Raw genomic sequence first — 19346 nt, 5'->3', positions numbered from 1 at the left:
TTTGTGCTTTATTGATCCAAAATTCTCTTTATATTTTTCTGACTAGTTTATTTTTGTGTATGCAAATGTTAACTTCCAGATTCAAAATGTATTTATTTATCCAAATTTTATTTATTTTTTCCCAGTGAATGAAGTAATGGAAGTACAGAACACAAAAGGAAAGATCACAGTTTAATATTTGTTGGGAGAGAAGAGAAACAAAGTAAAACATTTTGCTCCGTTCATACAAAACAAAAGGTACGAAGTCTACCACACGTACAAAGAAAATAAAACATTTTTTGAGCACATGCCACAGCCAGTGAGTCTTTGTCATAGTACAAATTGCCGCACATATAGATTGAACAATATTCATGACTTGCTGCAGTCTATGAAAAATGGGCCCAAGTCAAAATGTCTATTTTATCCCACTTTGACAAAGCTCCGACTATGGTGGACTCTGTGGCTGGAGCCATGTTCATCTGCTCAACACTTTAATATGGCCGCTCTCTTCTGTCATCCCTCCGGTCACCTCTGAAAGACAGATTACAGATTCATATTTAGATAGAATAAGGACTTCTATTTAAGTTGACAAAAAAAAAGCGTGAAACATCATAAATCCAGCATTTGTCTGAACAGGTAACAACTGAAATGCCATGAAGCTATGTTAAGTTTCACATTCCCCACAACAGCAGACCATACAGTAAAAAACTGCTGCCTTTCATATAAAACACCAACTTGGTCTTTCACTGATTTTAAAGAGCTTATCAATCAAGTGGATGCTGCCCTCTGCTGGCACATGAAGCTGAACCTACTACATACAGCTGTTATGACTCTTCACTTTGATATTGTTAAATAAGAGCTCTAAAAACATTTTTTACCAGCAGAAATGAATTTCAGTCAAAAGGAAAAAATAAAAACACCAACCTTCCTCCCATTTTGTATCCCCCTCCATATCCACCACCACCACGGTCACCACCATAGCCACCCCGGTCTCCACCACGGAATCCTCCACGTCCGCGGAATCCACCCCCTCTATCGCCACCATAACCACCTCTGCCGCCACGATCTGGAACACAAATGATTTGTTTTAACTTTCCACATATGTACGCAGGTACACAAAAGAAGCAGCTGATGACTGCAAAAGAGAATCTGGTACCTCCAAATCCTCCTCCAGCATCTCCAGGTTTAGGAGCACCACACTTGTTACACTCTTGCCGCCGTGCAAAATTCATGTTGCCGCACGAGCTGAGCCCAACACAAAAGACAGGAAGAACTCAGTAAATCGGAGATGAGCATCGTGTACATAGATGTTGTCCATTGCACACAAACCTGTTGGGACAAGGCCAGTCTCCTCCCTTCATGTCAAAGCTGGGACCTCCACCACCGCGACCTCTGAATCCTGAGACAATAAGGGGAAAATATTAATACCGAGGGTGGATGTATAAAAGGTTTCCTACGACCTCTACCGACCTCCTCCTCCTCCTCCTCTTCCACCCCCTCGTCCTCCGCCCCGCTGCGTGAACTCAGCTCTGCGGGTGGCAAATGATACTTTGATGGGTTTACCGTGGAATTCTTTGCCTGCCAAGACAAACGGGAGTTAGAAGATGCCGAACAATGGAATGGAAATTTGTCCGTGTGCGGGTGCCATTACCATCGAACCAGTCAATGGCAGCTTTGGCAGAAGGCGGGTCATCAAAGGACACTGTAGCTTCACCCTTTGGCCGGCCAGTGGCCTTGTCAGAGTAGAGGTTGATCATTGGCTGACCAGTCTTCTTGTTGACCTGGAAGTACCAAAACGGACAATTTTCGACTTCCGTTTGGAGTTTTCCACTTCTTGATCTGAGGTGGGACTTTTTTGTCATTAAGGGATATTAAATAAATGTGACTATCAGTCCTTCAGGCATCAAGTAACTACTGCTAAGCACTCACACAACAGTCGGAAACATTTGGGATGGCAAGATGAAGGTTAGCCAGTCTAAACAACAAACTCAATACCTTAATAATGCCAATTTGCTTGAAGAAGTCGCCCACTTCCTGTACCGTGGCCTCTTCGCCCAGGCCTTGGACAAAAATGGTGTTGTTGTCAGAGTTGTCCTGATCCCCACCTGTGGAGAAAAGACAACATGAGCATCTTCAATTAACTAGGCTTATTTTGTTAAAAGCAAACTCAATCGCTGGTTAATAGGGAGTGTAATCAATACAATCAAGCAGAGGTCATATTTACCCGATTCATCCCTTGAGCCGTAGTCTCGAGAACCTGGAAAACAGGTAAGAGGACCAAGAGCACATGAGCAAGGGACCTCCAACATCTGGACTCTCATTATTCATCAATCACATCCTAGCAGAGTAATGCAATATGGAAATTTAAGAAAGTCCATGTTTACAGCTGTGTTTGGTGTTTTCATACCGTAGGCTCACAGTCACCTTTCAATGGGAAACAGACTCATTCCCTTTTTTTATTTACCACCACCAACTTCTAGACAGTTTACCTCTTCATCCCAGGACCGCCAGCCATGTTAATAATAAAGCGTTGTCTTCATGCAACCATTACCATTATTTTACATCTCAGGCCCCATGTCTGTTACCGTATCTGTAGGCTTAAGAGAAATCCAAATAAGTATACGTTGAAGCCCTTGCGATCTTGACATGAAATTGGTGGCATTCAGAGTTGTTTTAGCCCCATGTTTCCTTTTGTGCTAACTCAAGTTCTTTCCTCCCCCACCGACACAGTTCTGATGCTCGTCACTTACCACCGAAATTTTTGAAGCCACCACGGTCACCACCTCTGCAGAGGAAAAATTGGAGAATTGATGGCTTTTCCTTTGTCCCAACCAGGAGCTCAAAGCTCCCCTACATCCCACCAGTTTGCACTCCTGCCAGGGTGTGTGACTACGTGGAATGTCTCACACGAGGAGTGTTAGTTTTAGACAATTATCAGTGGACAAGATGACCAGGTAGTTCTGACACAGGCAGACGTGTGAAGGCAGTTATCACACGTCGCTTGGTCACAAGAGTTTAACCAATTTGATACGTGTTGCTGTTTTCCATCCAAAAAAGAAAAAAGAAATTAGATGGTGTCGAAATAGCAACGGCTGGCAAATTTGTGTTTTAACATAAGGGGCCGAATTGGTGAGAGGGGCTTGATACGCAATCTTCCACTGAGTGCGGTTTTGACATCCTTTAACTGAGGTCCTTGTTATAGTTCAACCACTGTCAACACCTGTAGTATAAAATGTAGATCCATGTTAACAGAGCACACATGTTGGCCATTGTCAAACATACAATAGTTGAATGAAACCTGTTGAATGCGAAGCAGCTGACGACGTCGCTCCAGGTCTAACTGCAGTGTTTCAGCCAAGAGTTCCTTGTTCAAAAGCTACATGATCCTCAGAACACGGACAGACCAAAGTGTTTCTCTCACACTTCCTCTCTAGATTCGATGGAACCTTTGAAAGGCTGAGTTATTGGCATGTTAACGCTCCTCCCTGGCCGTGCATTTTTGTTTGCGCAAGTCTCAGAGTTGTGTGTTCATGTCATGTATTCACGTGACTGTGTTTACCAACTTAAATAATGTATAAAAAAAGAAGTTAATTTAAAAAATATATATATATAATGCTAAGTAAAATTCATTAACTGTGACCTGGCATAGCAAAATGAGTAGGAACTCACAGGTAGATTTCAAGATATGAGGCAATACTGCACTGGTACAGTATGTCAAACTTCTACCTTGTTCAATAAGTCACACTGTGTCCTTTGAAATAATGGTGTCACACTGTGTCCTTTGAAATAATGGTGTGGTGTTGTATGCAGCATCCTTGGACTTTTTGTTTTCTTGCTATCCACACATGGAATTTGCTGTCGACTTTGACCCATCCCAACATAGGCACGCATCCGAGAGGGAGTGTGTTATATTTACCTCTGTTTTTATCTGTGGTAATGATGTAATGAGGAATAACGCAGGGTAGTGCAATGGTTGGATTATCATTGGAAGGCTGACTTTTTTTTTTTTTATAAACCTGATGATTTTGGAAATATGGGTCACTGCGTGTCATTTTGTTATGCTGGGTCACAATTGATAAACAGTCATTTCTCACATCCCCATTTGCTGACACTTTACTGTTGATCTGACTTGTGCTCTGTTAAGCACATTTCACCATCTGGACAAAACCATAACATGAAACTGCTGATATCCACTAGGAACCTTGTGCAGAGTCAAAAATGAGACTGGCTAAACCATCTTTTTTTTGGGGGGGGGGAAAGAAAAAAAAGTCCAAGCCTCTCTAAGAAGAGCGATAATTAACTGTGCATAGTGTATTATATTCAAATAAAGCACACAGTTACCTTGCCTTCTTGCAGTTGCTTAGTAAAATATTAAATGTTTCCCCAAATCTAAAATGTGTGAAACCTGTTCCACCAATTGTCTTCCATGGCAGGCATTATGGTTTATTCCATGTTGATAAAATCCCTGCTTAAAGCCGTAGTGTTGGCACAATTGTTTTACCATACAACCCCATAATGACAACACCCAACATTTTTTCTTTTTTTTTTTTAAATGCAGTTGCGAGTAAGTCAGCAGTTCTGAGTGTGAAGTGACCATTTAACCTTTACAAGGGTATTGCATACAGAGGGCCTCGGGATAACAACTGTCGCGGGCATGGCACAAGAAAACAAACATTTTCTGCAATATTTAGCAAATTTCCCTTTGACTGGTTCATATTTAGCCTCTGAGTTTTTCTATACCAAATATTAAGGTTACAAACACCGTTTACATAGATGGACGACTGTGTCACAAGGCACTACGGTACTTACCATTTTCCATTTAATTGTCTTATAGCTAAAACGTGTTCTTTTTTTCCATTTCACTACTGCATTATGGCGCGTTTCTACTTGAGATTATCTCATCATAAGAACAGAACGCCATCGTGAACCAAGGACCCCCTGTATACAAGGTAATACTACATTAAAAGATGCGCTTAGAATTCAGGTTTTCAGGCCTAATGCATGCTGTTTGATTTGAGGTTTGATGGACGAAGTTGTGTTTCCATGTTACAAAACATTTAAAGTACCTTAGGTGCAGTGGCACTGTGCAACTTACCCCATACCAGGATGTCCGCCTCTTCCACCACGGTCATAGCCACCACGGTCATAGCCACCACTGCGGTCATAACCGCCACGTTCGTAACCGCCTCGGTCGTAGCCGCCACGGTCGTACCCGCCGCGACCTCTGCCTCTGTAACCACCGCCTCCTTCTGGTCTGTCTCCTTGGTCACGGCCATACCGGCTACCCTGTCCACCACTTTCGCCTACCATATTGACAGAAAGACAAATGAGACCCACTTTTCAGCAATACGAAAATCTACAAATACAGTGACTTCTTTACCTTCACTCCATCTTCCGTAACCACCGCCACCACCTCCACCACCTTGTCCCTGAGCACTGAATGATCCTTGTTGTCCAAAGCTCTCTCCACTTTGCGCTTGACCACCATATGACGCCGATTGTCCAAATGACTTCTCACTGGACAATGACACAAAGCGAAGGTTAGCTTCACCTCATGTATAAAGGAATGTGAATAAATAAAACAATCAATCTTGTTCAACTTTTGTGTTATTAACAGGCTCACCCAGCTGCATCCTGGCCAAAATTATCAAAAGACTGTTGCTGCCCATAACCTGCCTGGGACTGGCCAAATCCCTCTGTCAAATAAAGTCATAAAAAAAACAATTGTCATCATTTGGTCTTGTACAAAATCAATTCTGTTTGTACATGAATCATTATACAACCCACCTTGTGTTCCAGATTGCTGACCTCCATAAGCACTATAGCTTTGGCCCCCGTAACTACTTCCACCATTTCCTTGGCCTTGACCATAACTCTATAACATAAGATCAACGAGATATTAAGTACACAAGTGGGTATATATTCAATTAATAATCAAGGGGTAATTGAGATCTTACCTGTCCACCTTGCTGACCACCATAAGAGCCATAACTGCAAGACAATTGCGAGACAGTTTAATATCCCTAAACATTTGAAACCTTCACATGAAAAGATGGAAATGGAAACTTACCCCTGTGAGCCACCATGCTGTCCATAACCCGAATCTGTAAGAGTGGAATGTTTGAGAAATATTTAAATAACAAATGGAAAAGTAGAAAGCTCTTGGTTGTCAAATCCTGAGTCAAGTAAAGCAAAGGCTGAGCACGCCTCCCATCACGCTTATCCGGTGAAAATGGCGGTCAAATGCGGCTACGACTAAATCATGGATTGACGAAAACGTTTTCGAACAAAAAACGAACGGATCCCAACGAACTAAGCACCCGGTTCACTGATTGTGCGTGCTGAGATGGAGCGTTGCATATTTGTGCCTATATTGATATTCATATTTACGTGTCGACTTTAAACCTTGAGTCAACGCTGAGTTATAAACAAAGAGACATTCATGCAGCTCATCGGGCGCCTCGGGAAGAACGCCATTGCCAGGCATATTTTATATTTTATGGGAATACGCAGATTGAAAATCGCAGACGAAGTGAAACTAACGAATTTTACTCAACAAAAAGTTAAGAAAGCTAGAATAATCGAAACTGATGTAGTTCTGCAATTCAAAAGAACAAACCCAAGAAGTAGACGCACCCTACAACCAACTTAGGCCTCACGGTGAGCAGGCCAGTTATTTAGTTATTTTCATGTTGACTTCACATGGAACAACTCAATCCAAATGTCATTCAAATATGTAGTGAGATTCTTACCGGTGGCCATTATGCTATCCTAAAATCGGACGGCGTGTTTCTCCAGAGAATCTATTAAAATGACCCGGTGACTATCGAACGCCGCTAGGTTGGGTGCTGGTGCTAGGCCAACCTACTTCACTTCCCTTATGGATACTCTTCTTCGATCACTTCATAAAGGCGTCAGTTATCCAACTTTCTATTGTACTACTGCCACCTACTGCCAAGGATAGGTAGCGCGCACCATAGCTCATGGCCTATTTCGACATAGTAGTTTTAGACTTCCAAAACACCAGTATGTATATTGTCTTTTTTACTTTAATAAGGGGTTTTAAAGACACAGTTAAACCATGGGCTGGTCGTCAGCCAAATGCAAGTTACTCATAAATATTGTATAGTAAACCTATCTTACAGTGTAAGGCTTATAACCATTACATTACAATAAAAAAATCAAGATGACAAATTTTCAAAATTTATTTAATTTACATATTTAGAAAAGGCAGGCCTTGAGATCAAACCATTTCAGAGGAATGAACAAAAGTGACAGTACTCAGTAAAGTGTCTCAGCCTGGTTAAAGTACATGAAACATTTCGAAGGAAGAAGAAAACTAGTTGAAGTGATGTTTACAAATCCAATATGTAAGGCAATGTTTAGAAGGCACAGGATGCACTCTAGCTGGCTGGCAGAATGGCATTTTATTCATCTTCAAATCCATACGTCACAAAATTTGCAGGGAGCCCACAGAGCAGGTAGACAGAAATGTTTTCTCTATATTGCGGTGCATAAGCGACTGGACAATATATACATCAGTTGCATTCAAATGTACAACCAGCTATGTTCCAGTGTCACTGCCACTGGACAAACCACTTTATAGTATTTTTTTCAGTCAAATGCATAAAAAAAAAAAAAGAGGCCAGATGCTGTTACTGGTCAAATTTTAAAATGCTCTAACACTTAACATTGTACCTATACATTCTCATTTTTTAATTGCATGCTGAATGAAATAAAACACAGTAAAGAATCCCCTTTGCATCACCTACCTGCATCTCAAGTTAATTACTGATTAAACCAAGCAGTAGAAGTCCCTTGTCAAAACATAAAGCTGAACATTACATTGTACAGTCAGTTAGCATAAAATATTTCCCTTAAAATCATCATGTTTTCTAACATGTTTGATAATATTTGTTGCTGAGGGAAACTAATGTATACAGTTACTCCTGTATACTTGCGGTTTGGCACCCGGAAATTACGATTTATTTTTCTCCCCAAATTTGATATATTTCAAAGTTGTTGTTTTTTTCTTTGAAAAAAAAATTCCCCCCCTCCTTCCAATTTCCCCATATATATCACATACATAAAATGTCTATCAGTGTTCTTTTGATGAGTTTTTGGAGATCTGTAGATGAATTCTCTCTCTGCCGCAATGCATTTCAATGGGCATCAATTATTCAAAGTCTTTCCCCCACAAATAGCGGGGGTCGACTGTAGTGATTATGCTTGCACTCTTTCAAGAGTGTATACAATAAAAATTGTGACTTTGCAAATTCACTCACTAAAATGCATCATGATAAGATTTGAAACGGTAACTTAATTTGCATGGTGTTCCTTTCCTATTTAAAGTTGAAAGAGTGATGGGAAACCTTCCTGAGTATTTTGTTACAGCCAGTCAATTTTCACAGCACAGGGGACCTGCAGAGTGCTTTAGGAGGCTGGAGGACAAAGTGCTGGTGATCCAGTCACACAATATTTCATAGATGAGTGGTAGGCTAAATCCGTGCAATGGGTTTTCAAAATAACCTGCAGAGGCTGGGCTTCCACCTTTAGCTTCATGAACCAGAATGAAAATGAAAGAATGTTAAATATTTTCATATTCAGTCACAATAAAATAAGATCTAAAAAAAAAAAAAAAAAAAAAAGCCACAAATTAAAAACAACCACTTGAGTAGTGAGATTAAGGCCAGGCTGGTGAGTTTTAACTCCACACATCTTGCGAGTAGCGTCCCTTGGTCATCAGTTTCTTGATGTAGTCTGTGGCCTGCGTGCGTGTCATGCCTTCAAGCTCTTCTGCTATCTCATAGAAGGCTGTCTGCACATCCTTTGCCATGTTCCTTGCATCCCTGAAATCAACAGTAGCTTAATTCATATACATCTTTTCATTTCATTTCCTTTTTTTTTTTTTTTTTTTTAATCAAAAACACTGGCAAAAAACTAAATAACAAAACTCTGCCAATTACTCAGACCATGAACTAACAATGAATAAAGCATACCCGCAAATGTAGATATGGGCATTTTCTGAGTGAACAAGCTTCCAGATGTCCTCTTTATTTTCCTTCATGAGATGTTGCACATAAACCTTGATTGTCGAAAAAAAAAGCAAACAAGAAAGCTTTGTATTGGTTACAGATAGATATCAAAAGAGAAAGTTTGTACATACAAACTACAATATATAGAAGATCACAGAAACAAACCACAACATATACTTTCAGGGCCGCAAAAAGCAATTATTTGAATAATCTATTATTTTTCGATTAATCGTATACAAAAAAAAACTTACATCTTGTGTGCTGATTACACAAACTAGAAAAAGTCAGACTACAGTTACATGAGAGTGTGGTTTATTTTACAGTGACTTATCCAACCTAGGGATAGGACCATCTCAGATTGTACCTTGTGCTCCTGGTCTCGGGAGAAGGCAACATTAAGCCGCGTCAGGACTTGGTTCGTCTCAGCCTTCTCTAGCTCCTCTTGGTAAAGATAATCTTCATTCTTATGTCTGCAGCCATAGAACAACACTGTCTCCCCAACTTCCTTGCCTGTACACACACAGCAGAGACAAAACATCAACAATGCGCTAGCTACTTTTCACAACACTTGTCGTTTATTTGACGCTTCTCGATTTTACACAAAGGGCCAAGAGATGTCTTTCGGCTGTGTTACCAACTTTTCTACTTGCATCAAACACAAACACCAATACCAAGAAATTTAAGGCGTAAAATAAAAAGAACCATCCAGGTTTGTTATCAGTGTAAAATTCAAAAGCCAGCATCTGTGATGGTATTGGGGTGTGTTACTGCTCATGGCCCATCTGTGAAGGCAAATGACTGACTAGAAAGTTTAGACAACCGAGGCCAGACGACAACTATAAATACCTTGCTGTTTGAGCCAGCCCCTCTCCTGGATGAAGCCCATGAAGGGAGCGATTCCCGTCCCAGGACCAATCATGATCACCGGAACGGTGGCCTTGAAGGGTAGGCGGAACTGAGACTTGCGGATATACATGGGAACGGTAGATTTGTGGCCATTGTCGGTGACCAGTTTATTCTTCAGCCAGTTAGTGGCCACTCCCTTGTTAATACGGTTCGTCTTGGTCTTGTATTCCACCACCACGGCGCAAATGTGGACGCTGTTCGGGTGAACCTGTGGCACAGAGAAGATACAATTTGTGCATAGAAAGAAAGTGCTGCACTCATTTAGTTATTAAAAAGGGACTTACTTTAGAGGAGGAGGCTATGGAGTAATAGCGAGCCTGGAGACGAGGCATTAGCTCGCACAGGTGGTCAATGGGGGGCTTTAAAGAGGGCATGTCCTCCAGAATGGCAAGAATGTTTCTGCAGGGCTCCAACACCCAACTCTGGTAGAGTGCCTGAAAAGAAACAAAAACACAACGTTGAATAAAGAATGAATGCTAAAAGCACAGCCGGCTGACTAAAACTTTATTTTATTCAATCGCCATTGAGTTGGGTATTTTAAAGGTCCCACATGAATTTTAACCTTAAAAAAATAAAACACACTGACCTTGCCCTGAGGAGAGGAGGAGGCCATTTTGCGCATATTCTCCTGTTCTTTGGGGTCCGAAGCATACTGTGCCAGCTCATAGAGGACATTGGTACGAGGAGGATGCGTGATGTCGAGGTAGTGAGTCAGAGCTGTGCGGTACGTTGTTGGGCAGGGGAATGGGTGCTTCTTATTGGACTCCTCTGAAAAGCCAAGATTTGATATGCATACATTAGTTATACATTCAGAATGAATAACACACAATTGCAGCATTTACAAATGAGCTGATTGCACAAGTGGAGATAACAGAGGAATTTTTCATGACGGACTGAAGGGAGGAGCAAATTTCAATGCCAACATACCATCAAGGTTGTTCAGAGAGATAACCACATCAAGGTCAACACCAAGGACTTGTCCCAACTTATTCACCAAAGCTGCATCATTAGTAGGGAAAACAGCCACATGGTCTCCCGACTCATATCTGCAATCGCGTAATATCACATTAGACTTTGGCCATATGATAGAAACATGGGAAGCATTCCGTTTTATCAGCTTCATTTAAGCAGTACTGCGAACTCAAGCGCAAATCTCACCTGATCTTGGAGCCTGAAATGTCTAATTCAAGGTGCATCAGATGCCTCTGACCGCCTTTGTTGAGTTGACGGTTGACAGTGACTGGGGCCAAAAAGGGATTTTTAGAATCATACGGCCTGTGAATTAGAGTACACAAATTTAGCCACACTGTAATAATAATAAAAAAAAGACATGTCAAATCACAAGTTACATTTTCCTCTTGGTTTGATCTCAACATGCAACACATTTTATTGTACATATTTTGTCCACAAGGAGGCAGCAAGCCTTTAATGACCTGCAGTAAACTGCTGAAGGCTGATTTTTCTGCTACAGTACTTACGGCTTCTGGACCTCAAAACTCTTCAGACGGCCAATCTCTCCAGTGAACACTTTATTCATGTTGATGTCAGGGTGATCCTTCAGCTCATACTGCCGGATGCTATGAGACCAAACAGTACTTGTAGTTATACGTTACATAAACTTAAAATAAATGTATTTTTTTTCCACAAACAATTGACAATCATGCACACAAAAGGTATAAATTGTTTCTATTGTGACATTATGTGATAAGATAAGGTACATTTTACCTGTAAGAATCAAGTCAAAAGAACAATAAAAAACAAAAATGTTACCTTGAGTCATCTCCCAAGGCTTCCACTCCAAAGTGCTCACAGACAGCTGGCCAAAACTGCTCTCGCCACGAGACAAAGTCCTCCTCCAAACTGAGATACAAAAAAAGAAATGTCAGGCAAAAATATTCCTCATAATTATTTCTGAAATCTAAACCTTTAACACCATCACAAATGGAAAGGAATGATGTTTGTCCTCACTTACTTGCCATCATCATCTCCTAAACCAAGGTCAAAGATGCGCTTGGCCCCAAGTTCCTCCAATCTTTTGTCCACGTATTTCCCCATGGCATTATAATGCTCATACGTTTTGTTGCCCAAAGAAAATACCTGCAAAAAAAAAAAATTCCCATCAGGCATTGAAATTGCTGTCTTTGCAAGGAATTACCTTGGTCTCTGTTTAGTTCTCCAATATACTGTACATAATAGTGTTGCTCTGAAAACAGTGGTGCTCGTTATGGAAGGTTCTGTCAGTTATTTCATGTAAATTACCAGTAATTTGTACTTGCATGAAAAATGCAAATAAAATGAAAGAATGCTTGCCGTATATGCCTGTGATTATTCTTTGGCTGTTCTCAGTCTGGTCCACTGGGGTACACATAAAACATTCTGATCAAAGCAGCCCATCTCTGATGCAGCTCCACTAATAAATACTGTACTCACAAACAGCTATGTTTTTAAAAACATTAAATGGATGTCTGAAATGCATAACTTACATTGATATGAAACTTGAAAGCCCAAAAAGTAATAATTCAATGTAAGAAATGTAGAAGGACATTTAAATTATGGCCAATTAAATCTCATGTACTGCTATAAAGATGAAAAATGTCAAGCCATTCCAAATTTAACGGTAACACAAGTTTAGAAAATGATTGTGGTTGGAGTGACTATAAATCCAATGTATCCCTCTCAATGGGCTAAAAACAATTGTCCGTGCTCAGTAGGAAATGGTTTGAATTCTTCACAGAGTAACCCTAGAGACAAACAGAAACAATGGTAGCAACATTCAGCAACTTCAGAGTTGGGCAAAAACAGAATCCCCCTTTAAAAAGACATTAAGCATGCCAGTTCATACTTGAACTGCGTGGAACAGCGCTATGATAAACCTCACCGTGTAGTTGAGTCCGGAGAGGTCTTCGTCATCATTTTCCTGCAGCCAGTCATAAAAATCCTGGGCATTATCTGTCGGGTCTCCTTCTCCATAGGTGGCCATGCAGAATATGGCTAGCGAGTTTTTAATCTCAGACAAACGAGACAGTTCACCCTGAACAACATGACAAAAGTGTTAAGTAAGTTTCCACTGCTGAAATGCATTTAAAAAAGAAAAGAAAACAAAAAACATGTTTTATTCTGTTTTAAGTTACCATTTCATATTCCTCTGGATCAGCAGCCATTCCTTTCATGCCGTAACGCTGAGCATCTCTGGAGAGTCTGTTGGCAAACTCCTCTGCTGTGCCCGTCTGGGAGCCGTAGAACACAATGATGTTCTTTCCCTGAGGGAGACAATAGACAGGAGAAAAAAAAAGTTGTGATGAACGGAAAATAAATCGACCACTTCAATACACTCCTGCATTATTACCAACAAATTCGTCAATACTTTAATCTACAGCACCAATTCACTGTGACATTGTTGGAAAGAACAGAACTTACCGTTTTCTTCATTTTCTCGATGAAACTCGTTTCTCTTGTTGTGGGTGCTCTGGAGAAGACAAAATGTTAAAATGGTAAAGCAGATGTGAGATTACTAAAATATGAACTTTTTTTTGTAACCATGATTAAATTACATTTTACTTGTATTTATATTGCGTTACAGTGTCACAATGAGTTTGGTGAGCCTATAAGAAACATGACACAGTCTGTGCTCAAAATGCTGCAAACAAATTGACCCACTGAGCATCAAGGTCCTCACCCTGCCAGCTAGCCAGCCTCTCAATGGTCACACAGGTCATGTTCTCCTCTTTCAGTCACATCATTCATGTGCTTTCCTGCACTATTATCTCCCCCTTGGGATTGTGGCGCTACAAAAATATTCAACTTGTTTGTGCCACTCTTCAAGTCATTTTGCCTTAAAAACTTCCCCATTAATCACATTCAAGCATTCATCAGGCAAACTACAACAACATTGAATACTAATGTGAGTAACTAAACATGAAGATGTTCGTGACTTAGCTGTCAATGGAATATATGAAGCTATCATACAATGCTCGCTCATATGTAGCCCCCAACCCCGCTAAGCCAGACAACTGTAAACGTAAGAAACCGATTAGAATTCAAGCGAGAGAATCTGATGCCAAACACGCCATAAAACAGTCTCCCGTGGTTAACACTTGTACTCTGGAGCAAAGATAACTCCAGATGGAAATCTAAAAACAGACGTTTGCCCCCGAGCTCAAGCATTCCTGTCAGATCTAATAGAAAGTCAAAGAACATAAACGGATGGTCTTGGAAATGTCTGCATCAAAAGCAGCAAACCTGAGCGCATTGAAAACACACAGCAATCTCATAAGAAAGTTTTAAAGACGAGTTTTTTTGTGCAGTAGCCATCTAAAATATTGTTCTTCCATGCCCCCCCCCCTTTGACATTCTTGTGTCTTTCTGTCACAAAATGAAATGAGAATGCAGCACACATGAAAGTTACAGGATGGTTTGAAGTTAATCGTCCGATGTATAATGACGCACTTTCAAACACTTACTGTGAGCCACTTATGACGTAAAACGAGCTCATTGACCCATGCAGCGTGGTGACGGTGTCAGGCCAACCTTTTCTATTTCTTTTTTTTAGGTGACTCATTATTGGTGTTTAACTGAACACTGCAATTAGTGGTTAAAAAAAGCAATTTAATGATTATTTCATATCATTTTCTGGAAACACAGGGTCATTTTTTAATCCATTATCGGCACTTCTCGCGGCTAACGTGCACCGTTTGATAGGCAAGCAGGTTACTGACCTCTCGGCAGCATCTCTCCTGTCTTCTGGCAGGGAGAAAACACAGCCCATGGCATGTAGCCCTGTGGCTCAGCACAGCCACGATCACTGCCGGCTAGGCACCGTGAACCGCCACGCTCCGTCTTTAATAGCAGGATGTCAACACTCGGCAGCCTCCAGCAGACAAAAAAAACGAGCCCAGTCCGAGGAAGACGCTCAAAAGCGGTCTGCTTTCACCTCAGAGGCTCCGGTGTTATCTGAACTCGGCCTCTTCCTGTGCTGCTCTGTGAATCCAGTCTGTTTCTCATACTCAACCGCACGGCACATGCACGCTGCAGCCACACTGTCAGTGTCTGAACACAATGGTGGGAAACTGACTTTCCCATAAAATGTAGCAAAAGCTGCAGACCCACACTTTTGACTCACACCAGCACACACTGAACCACTTCTGGGGCTGAAAAGCCTTCCCCCTCCGGCCCGCCCCCTTTTCCTCTCCGGCCTGAAAGGTGTTAGGCACGAAAAAGTCTACAAGATCCATTCTCAGGATTTTGGCTAGTCAACTAAGCAAAGCCACTCCTCCGTGGACCACTAAAAAAGGGGGGAAAGAGCTGAATGGTAGCTTTCGGTCCCCCGCCCCCACATCACTGGAGGAGAGAGGGGAATGCCATTGCTATGGCAACCTCATTTATCATAAAAGGATTCCGTTTGTGACAAGGCCCAATAGCAGAGGAGCTCATCGAACGCACATACACAAAAGAACAAGCAAGGGGAGAGGGGAAAGATTGAGGGGAAAAGTAAGTCAGGGTGAAGAAAGGGTCTCTTGTTTTTTTTGCCCAAATTTTGTAAAGGCCTCACAAAAGAAGCTCGGCTGGCAACTTTCGCATGATTTCAGGGCCAAAAAACAAAAGCGCAGGAAATACAGGGAGACTACGCCTCCTCCAAAACAGTTGGGTAATCGCTGCGCTCTTAAATGGGAGAGCAGACCATCCTTGCTTGCGCTCGTGTCATTTTATGCTCCCTTCCTGCAGCCCCTCCCCTCCACAGATGGACAAAAAAGTAACAAAATGCTTCCTGATGGTCATTCCGCTCGTGACCAACCAAGTCGAAAGCTCACAAACTCGACAGTTCTTTTGGTGACGAAACCTCAACCACTCAAAGAGCATACTTTTGGGTGGTTAAGTCATTTGTGTTGTGGTTGGGGAGGGTCTACAAACGCAGCCAGTTCCTTTAGAGTTCATGGAAACAAACCGAGCTTCCATCCCTCGTCTGCTGTGACGTAAGGAGGGAACAATCCAGGGAAAGCTTTGACATAAGGGGGAGGGGGGGGACAGACCCAAAGTCAAGAAAGATGAGCTGAAAGCTGAAGGCAAATGTTTAAGCTTAACGCGACATGAAAGCTGAAGGCAAATGTTTAAGCTTAACGTGCGAGAACTCCGATGTGTACTGAATTGATGACACAATGAGACAATTTGGGTTCCAAAACAAACACAGGCCTGAAGTGCTTCCATGTGGATGTTTCCTTCAGGAACAGGAAATGACCACGACGAAGTGGAAACGGATCAATTTCGATAAGACTTTCAGATCAGTGAGCCGCTTGAATGAGATAAATCTGACTTCCCACTTTCCTCCGATGCAGCATGTCTCCCCTCACAGTTCTTGGGCAACTTTTCTTCTAATGTCACTTGTTAAAACAATTATGGGACAGTCCTATTGCTTGATTGCAGTTTGCACTGTTTGTGCAACCAGTTTAATAATCTACCAACCATGACCCCACTGTACTCATTTAAACAGATTTTTGGATGACATTTCGAACTACTGAAGCAGATGATCATCACAGTCATGAAACATTAACAAAAATGTAGTGGATGTTCTTTTGAAAGAGTTTTTTTTTATGCTCCACCACAGGAAACACTCCTACTTGATAATACTCTCAAAATGTTTAAAGAACTCATGATGACTCACATTGTTTCAAGTTTCTTAAATTCAGGGATGGGTTCGGGCTTCTTGCGGGACATGAACCAATAGACGACAAGGCCAACGATCAGAGAGAAGAGGAAGAGGTCGAGGTTGCTGAAAAGAGGCTCGTCCTCGTCGGCCATGGGTTCAGTTTGGGTGGCGGTGGTGGGGTCCATGTCTGCCATCCTCTAGACAAGAAAAAAAAAGAAAATTGCTTATATGTTAAAATCATTATAATTGATCACAAAATAATTTTAACTGACGTACTCTACAAACTAAAAGTCAATAATTAATCCTTTCAGTTTAGACAAATCAAAATATTCTGTTCTGCTATAATAAAGCTACATGATATTCATTTTTGGCTACATGGCTTAATTAATTAATAATAACTAAAAACCTGAGTCAATAATACCTAATATGACTGATTAGTTGGGAGATGGAGCACAATTTCTAGAAAGAAATAGTCCAAGTGAACGAAGAGGTATAGCGGCACAGCACCAGTTAAATTGCACTGGGAAATATGATGGTTAACAGATGTGGCCAAAGTTTTTTTTTTTTTTTTTTTTTACTTTAGTCATACAATGGCTGCTCTTGTGCAAGCACTACTAGACAATTGGCTGAAAAGCAACAGGAATCTCCAGTCCAGCTTCAAAAAGATCTCTCTCTCTTTTTTTTTTTAATGAGTGCAAGGCTTTTTGCTCTCAGCTCATGTTTCAAGTTCATGGGTGAACATTTGTATTTATAAAAAAAAAAAACAGGTTGACTTGAACAGTTGCCCATTTTAATCTTCCATTCATTCATTCATTCATTCATTCATTCATCCATTCATTCATTCATTCATTCATTCATTCATTCATTCATTCATACATCAACAGTTTATCCCGTTCAGGGTCACATGTGTCCGGAATTAACTGAGAAAAAAATGTTACTCAAAATCACTAAATTGAATATTTTTTGTGACTGACATAGAATTGCAAAGTCCAAAAACATGTGCTTAAGATTCTGCTGAATGCAACCACTTGGGAACTGTTTGTTGAATAGCTTCACTTTTTCATGCTTTGATTTTCTATCTCAAGGTTCAACCATGCATGTCTCACAGAAACTGGATCCCAATGCCGCTAACAAAATCCTCTTGAAAGCGTAGTTGCACAGTTTTGGCACACCCACTTACAAATGCACTCACATAATATCGGTTAAAGGGTAGGACATAGTATGAATTCCTATTAAAGATTATCAACAGAGGACTGTCAGCCTTGGAAGGGGTACAAAGGTAATAGAAAGTGAGCACACACCAGACTGAAGCCAGAATAAATCCGTTTTTGGACAATGAAAACAACGACAACAAAAATGTGAACGAGAAGAGAATAAAATTAAGCTGGGAAAAGAAGAAAGTATTAGAAGAAAGTAAAGTTGGATTGTTATTGATTGATGATAACGGCCTGGTATTTGAACAAGAGTGTGTTTACACGTAAGAACCGGAAAACTAGCTTTTAATCAATTAAATCCCGCGCTGTATAAGGTTGCTAATAGATGACAATTCCAATTCACCATTTTGCACACTCGCACTTTGTGTATTTATTCCTTCCAACTCCAAAGCGGTTCCTTCCAAGCCCACGACAATGACGTAAAAGAACAGTTTTTCTTGCATAGTGTAACTAACCTTACAAGCACTGAATTATTTTATAGAAATGCTAGGATGCAACTCTGAGGTTAAAAATTTTGGGGAGGGACAAGTATAACATGATGCGTACCTCCACATTATTTTAATGAAACAATTTGAATCGTTCTGATGATAGATTATCTTAATCTAGATGGAGTAATTCATCCATAAAACGAATAGATTTGGAGAAAATACCTTTTGTGACTAAAATCACAAGAATATCAGTCACATTAGTCCAAAGTGAAGCACTAATCAGCACCAGTCATAAATGTTAAAGGACTCATTCATAGATAAGTAGCCCAACAAGGGATGGATTCAGCATCATGTGAAACTTCGGTTTGTTGCTCATTAAAATTTAATAAAAAGAAGCTTTAAAAGTCTTGCCATCGGTGTGTTCAAAGGAACGATGAATTGGACACACGATTGGACATTACACGTGACATAGTTCATCCACACAAAATCAAATACAACATATGTTTGAGCAACAGTGAACGTGCTGATAACATGTTAATACGTTACTCTCAACCAGTTCGATTTGCATGTAATTGCTGAGGTACACAACCACAATTTCAGCAACTAGCTAGCTCATAAACTAATTGCGCCATAGAAACACTAGATTGGTGACGAATTTGTGTTAGCTAGCACATGGCATAAGGTTTTCATTGCAAACAAAGATAGCAAAAACCTGACTTTAGCCTCACATTGCGTAACTAGACGTCACATCTTTAAGCGATTTGGGGTCTAAAACGGAATATTTACTCAATGTATTAGGGGTTATATTGATCGTATTAACCCTATATGTGATTTAATTTAACTGCCACTTACTCGAAATAAAGATTAATCAATAAATAAGAGAATATATTGAAGCTTACCTCCTCGCCTCTCAAACTCACGTTCAGTGCTCACAACGCGGAAGAAAACTTTACGCCATGTAAGACGATACCAACTCAGTCCCTATAGCGGGGGTGCGCACGTTGGGTAGTCAAAGTTATTTCCCTAAAACGTGCTGTTTCTGCGTTATTTTTTGCACTCTACTATATTATTCTAGTGCAAAGGTGAATACACGTACTGCGTATGGCATCAAACGTATTTTTTATTGTTCGAACACCTTAAAGAT

The 19346-nt window shown here is 40.7% G+C and overlaps 2 protein-coding genes across 5 annotated transcripts; both read right to left on the bottom strand.

Moving 5' to 3' along the window:
• Positions 1–158: 158 nt before the first annotated feature.
• Positions 159–6896, bottom strand: taf15 (TAF15 RNA polymerase II, TATA box binding protein (TBP)-associated factor). Of its 3 annotated transcripts, none has more exons than XM_049724893.1 (16): positions 6732–6896; positions 6050–6083; positions 5937–5970; positions 5767–5854; positions 5603–5675; positions 5360–5496; positions 5075–5282; positions 2730–2764; positions 2204–2236; positions 1975–2084; positions 1631–1760; positions 1450–1557; positions 1309–1378; positions 1136–1224; positions 904–1045; positions 159–510 (listed from the first exon to the last, which is right to left on the bottom strand). In XM_049724893.1, exons 1-16 carry the CDS (start codon positions 6739–6741, stop codon positions 471–473), a joined length of 1341 nt encoding a protein of 446 aa, XP_049580850.1. In that variant the 5' UTR covers positions 6742–6896; the 3' UTR covers positions 159–470. The 3 variants fall into 3 exon arrangements, with proteins under 3 accessions (XP_049580850.1, XP_049580851.1, XP_049580852.1); XM_049724894.1 differs by having other exon boundaries at positions 1309–1380; positions 1458–1557; XM_049724895.1 differs by lacking the exon at positions 2730–2764.
• Positions 6897–7171: 275 nt separating this feature from the next.
• Positions 7172–19255, bottom strand: porb (P450 (cytochrome) oxidoreductase b). Of its 2 annotated transcripts, XM_049725250.1 has the most exons (16): positions 19102–19255; positions 16576–16757; positions 13338–13386; positions 13052–13180; positions 12799–12951; positions 11893–12017; positions 11691–11780; positions 11399–11497; positions 11079–11195; positions 10848–10966; positions 10507–10688; positions 10205–10354; positions 9861–10128; positions 9379–9524; positions 8979–9064; positions 7172–8828 (listed from the first exon to the last, which is right to left on the bottom strand). In XM_049725250.1, exons 2-16 carry the CDS (start codon positions 16752–16754, stop codon positions 8684–8686), a joined length of 2037 nt encoding a protein of 678 aa, XP_049581207.1. In that variant the 5' UTR covers positions 16755–16757; positions 19102–19255; the 3' UTR covers positions 7172–8683. The 2 variants fall into 2 exon arrangements, with proteins under 2 accessions (XP_049581207.1, XP_049581208.1); XM_049725251.1 differs by lacking the exons at positions 16576–16757; positions 19102–19255 and adding an exon at positions 14636–15051.
• Between the last annotated feature and the right edge of the window lie 91 nt (positions 19256–19346).

The sequence above is a fragment of the Syngnathus scovelli genome, chromosome 7 (assembly GCF_024217435.2).
Source record: "Syngnathus scovelli strain Florida chromosome 7, RoL_Ssco_1.2, whole genome shotgun sequence".
In the NCBI taxonomy this organism is placed as follows: domain Eukaryota; kingdom Metazoa; phylum Chordata; class Actinopteri; order Syngnathiformes; family Syngnathidae; genus Syngnathus; species Syngnathus scovelli.
Note: the sequence above shows the minus strand (reverse complement) of the source record. Positions and strands in the feature narration are given on the sequence as shown.

Excerpts from the sequence above, each read along its gene's own strand:
- taf15 (XM_049724893.1), bottom strand. Across the intron at positions 1,225-1,308 it reads GACTGGCCTTGTCCCAACAG|CTCGTGCGGCAACATGAATT; the intron begins GTTTGTGTGCAA and ends TGTTGGGCTCAG. Across the intron at positions 1,046-1,135 it reads TGCTGGAGGAGGATTTGGAG|ATCGTGGCGGCAGAGGTGGT; the intron begins GTACCAGATTCT and ends TTTGTGTTCCAG.
- porb (XM_049725250.1), bottom strand. The coding sequence starts at position 16,754 with ATGGCAGACATGGACCCCACCACCGCCACCCAAACTGAACCCATGGCC. Across the intron at positions 13,181-13,337 it reads TCGAGAAAATGAAGAAAACG|GGAAAGAACATCATTGTGTT; the intron begins GTAAGTTCTGTT and ends TGTCTCCCTCAG. Across the intron at positions 11,498-11,690 it reads GCCTTGGGAGATGACTCAAG|CATCCGGCAGTATGAGCTGA; the intron begins GTAACATTTTTG and ends TTGGTCTCATAG.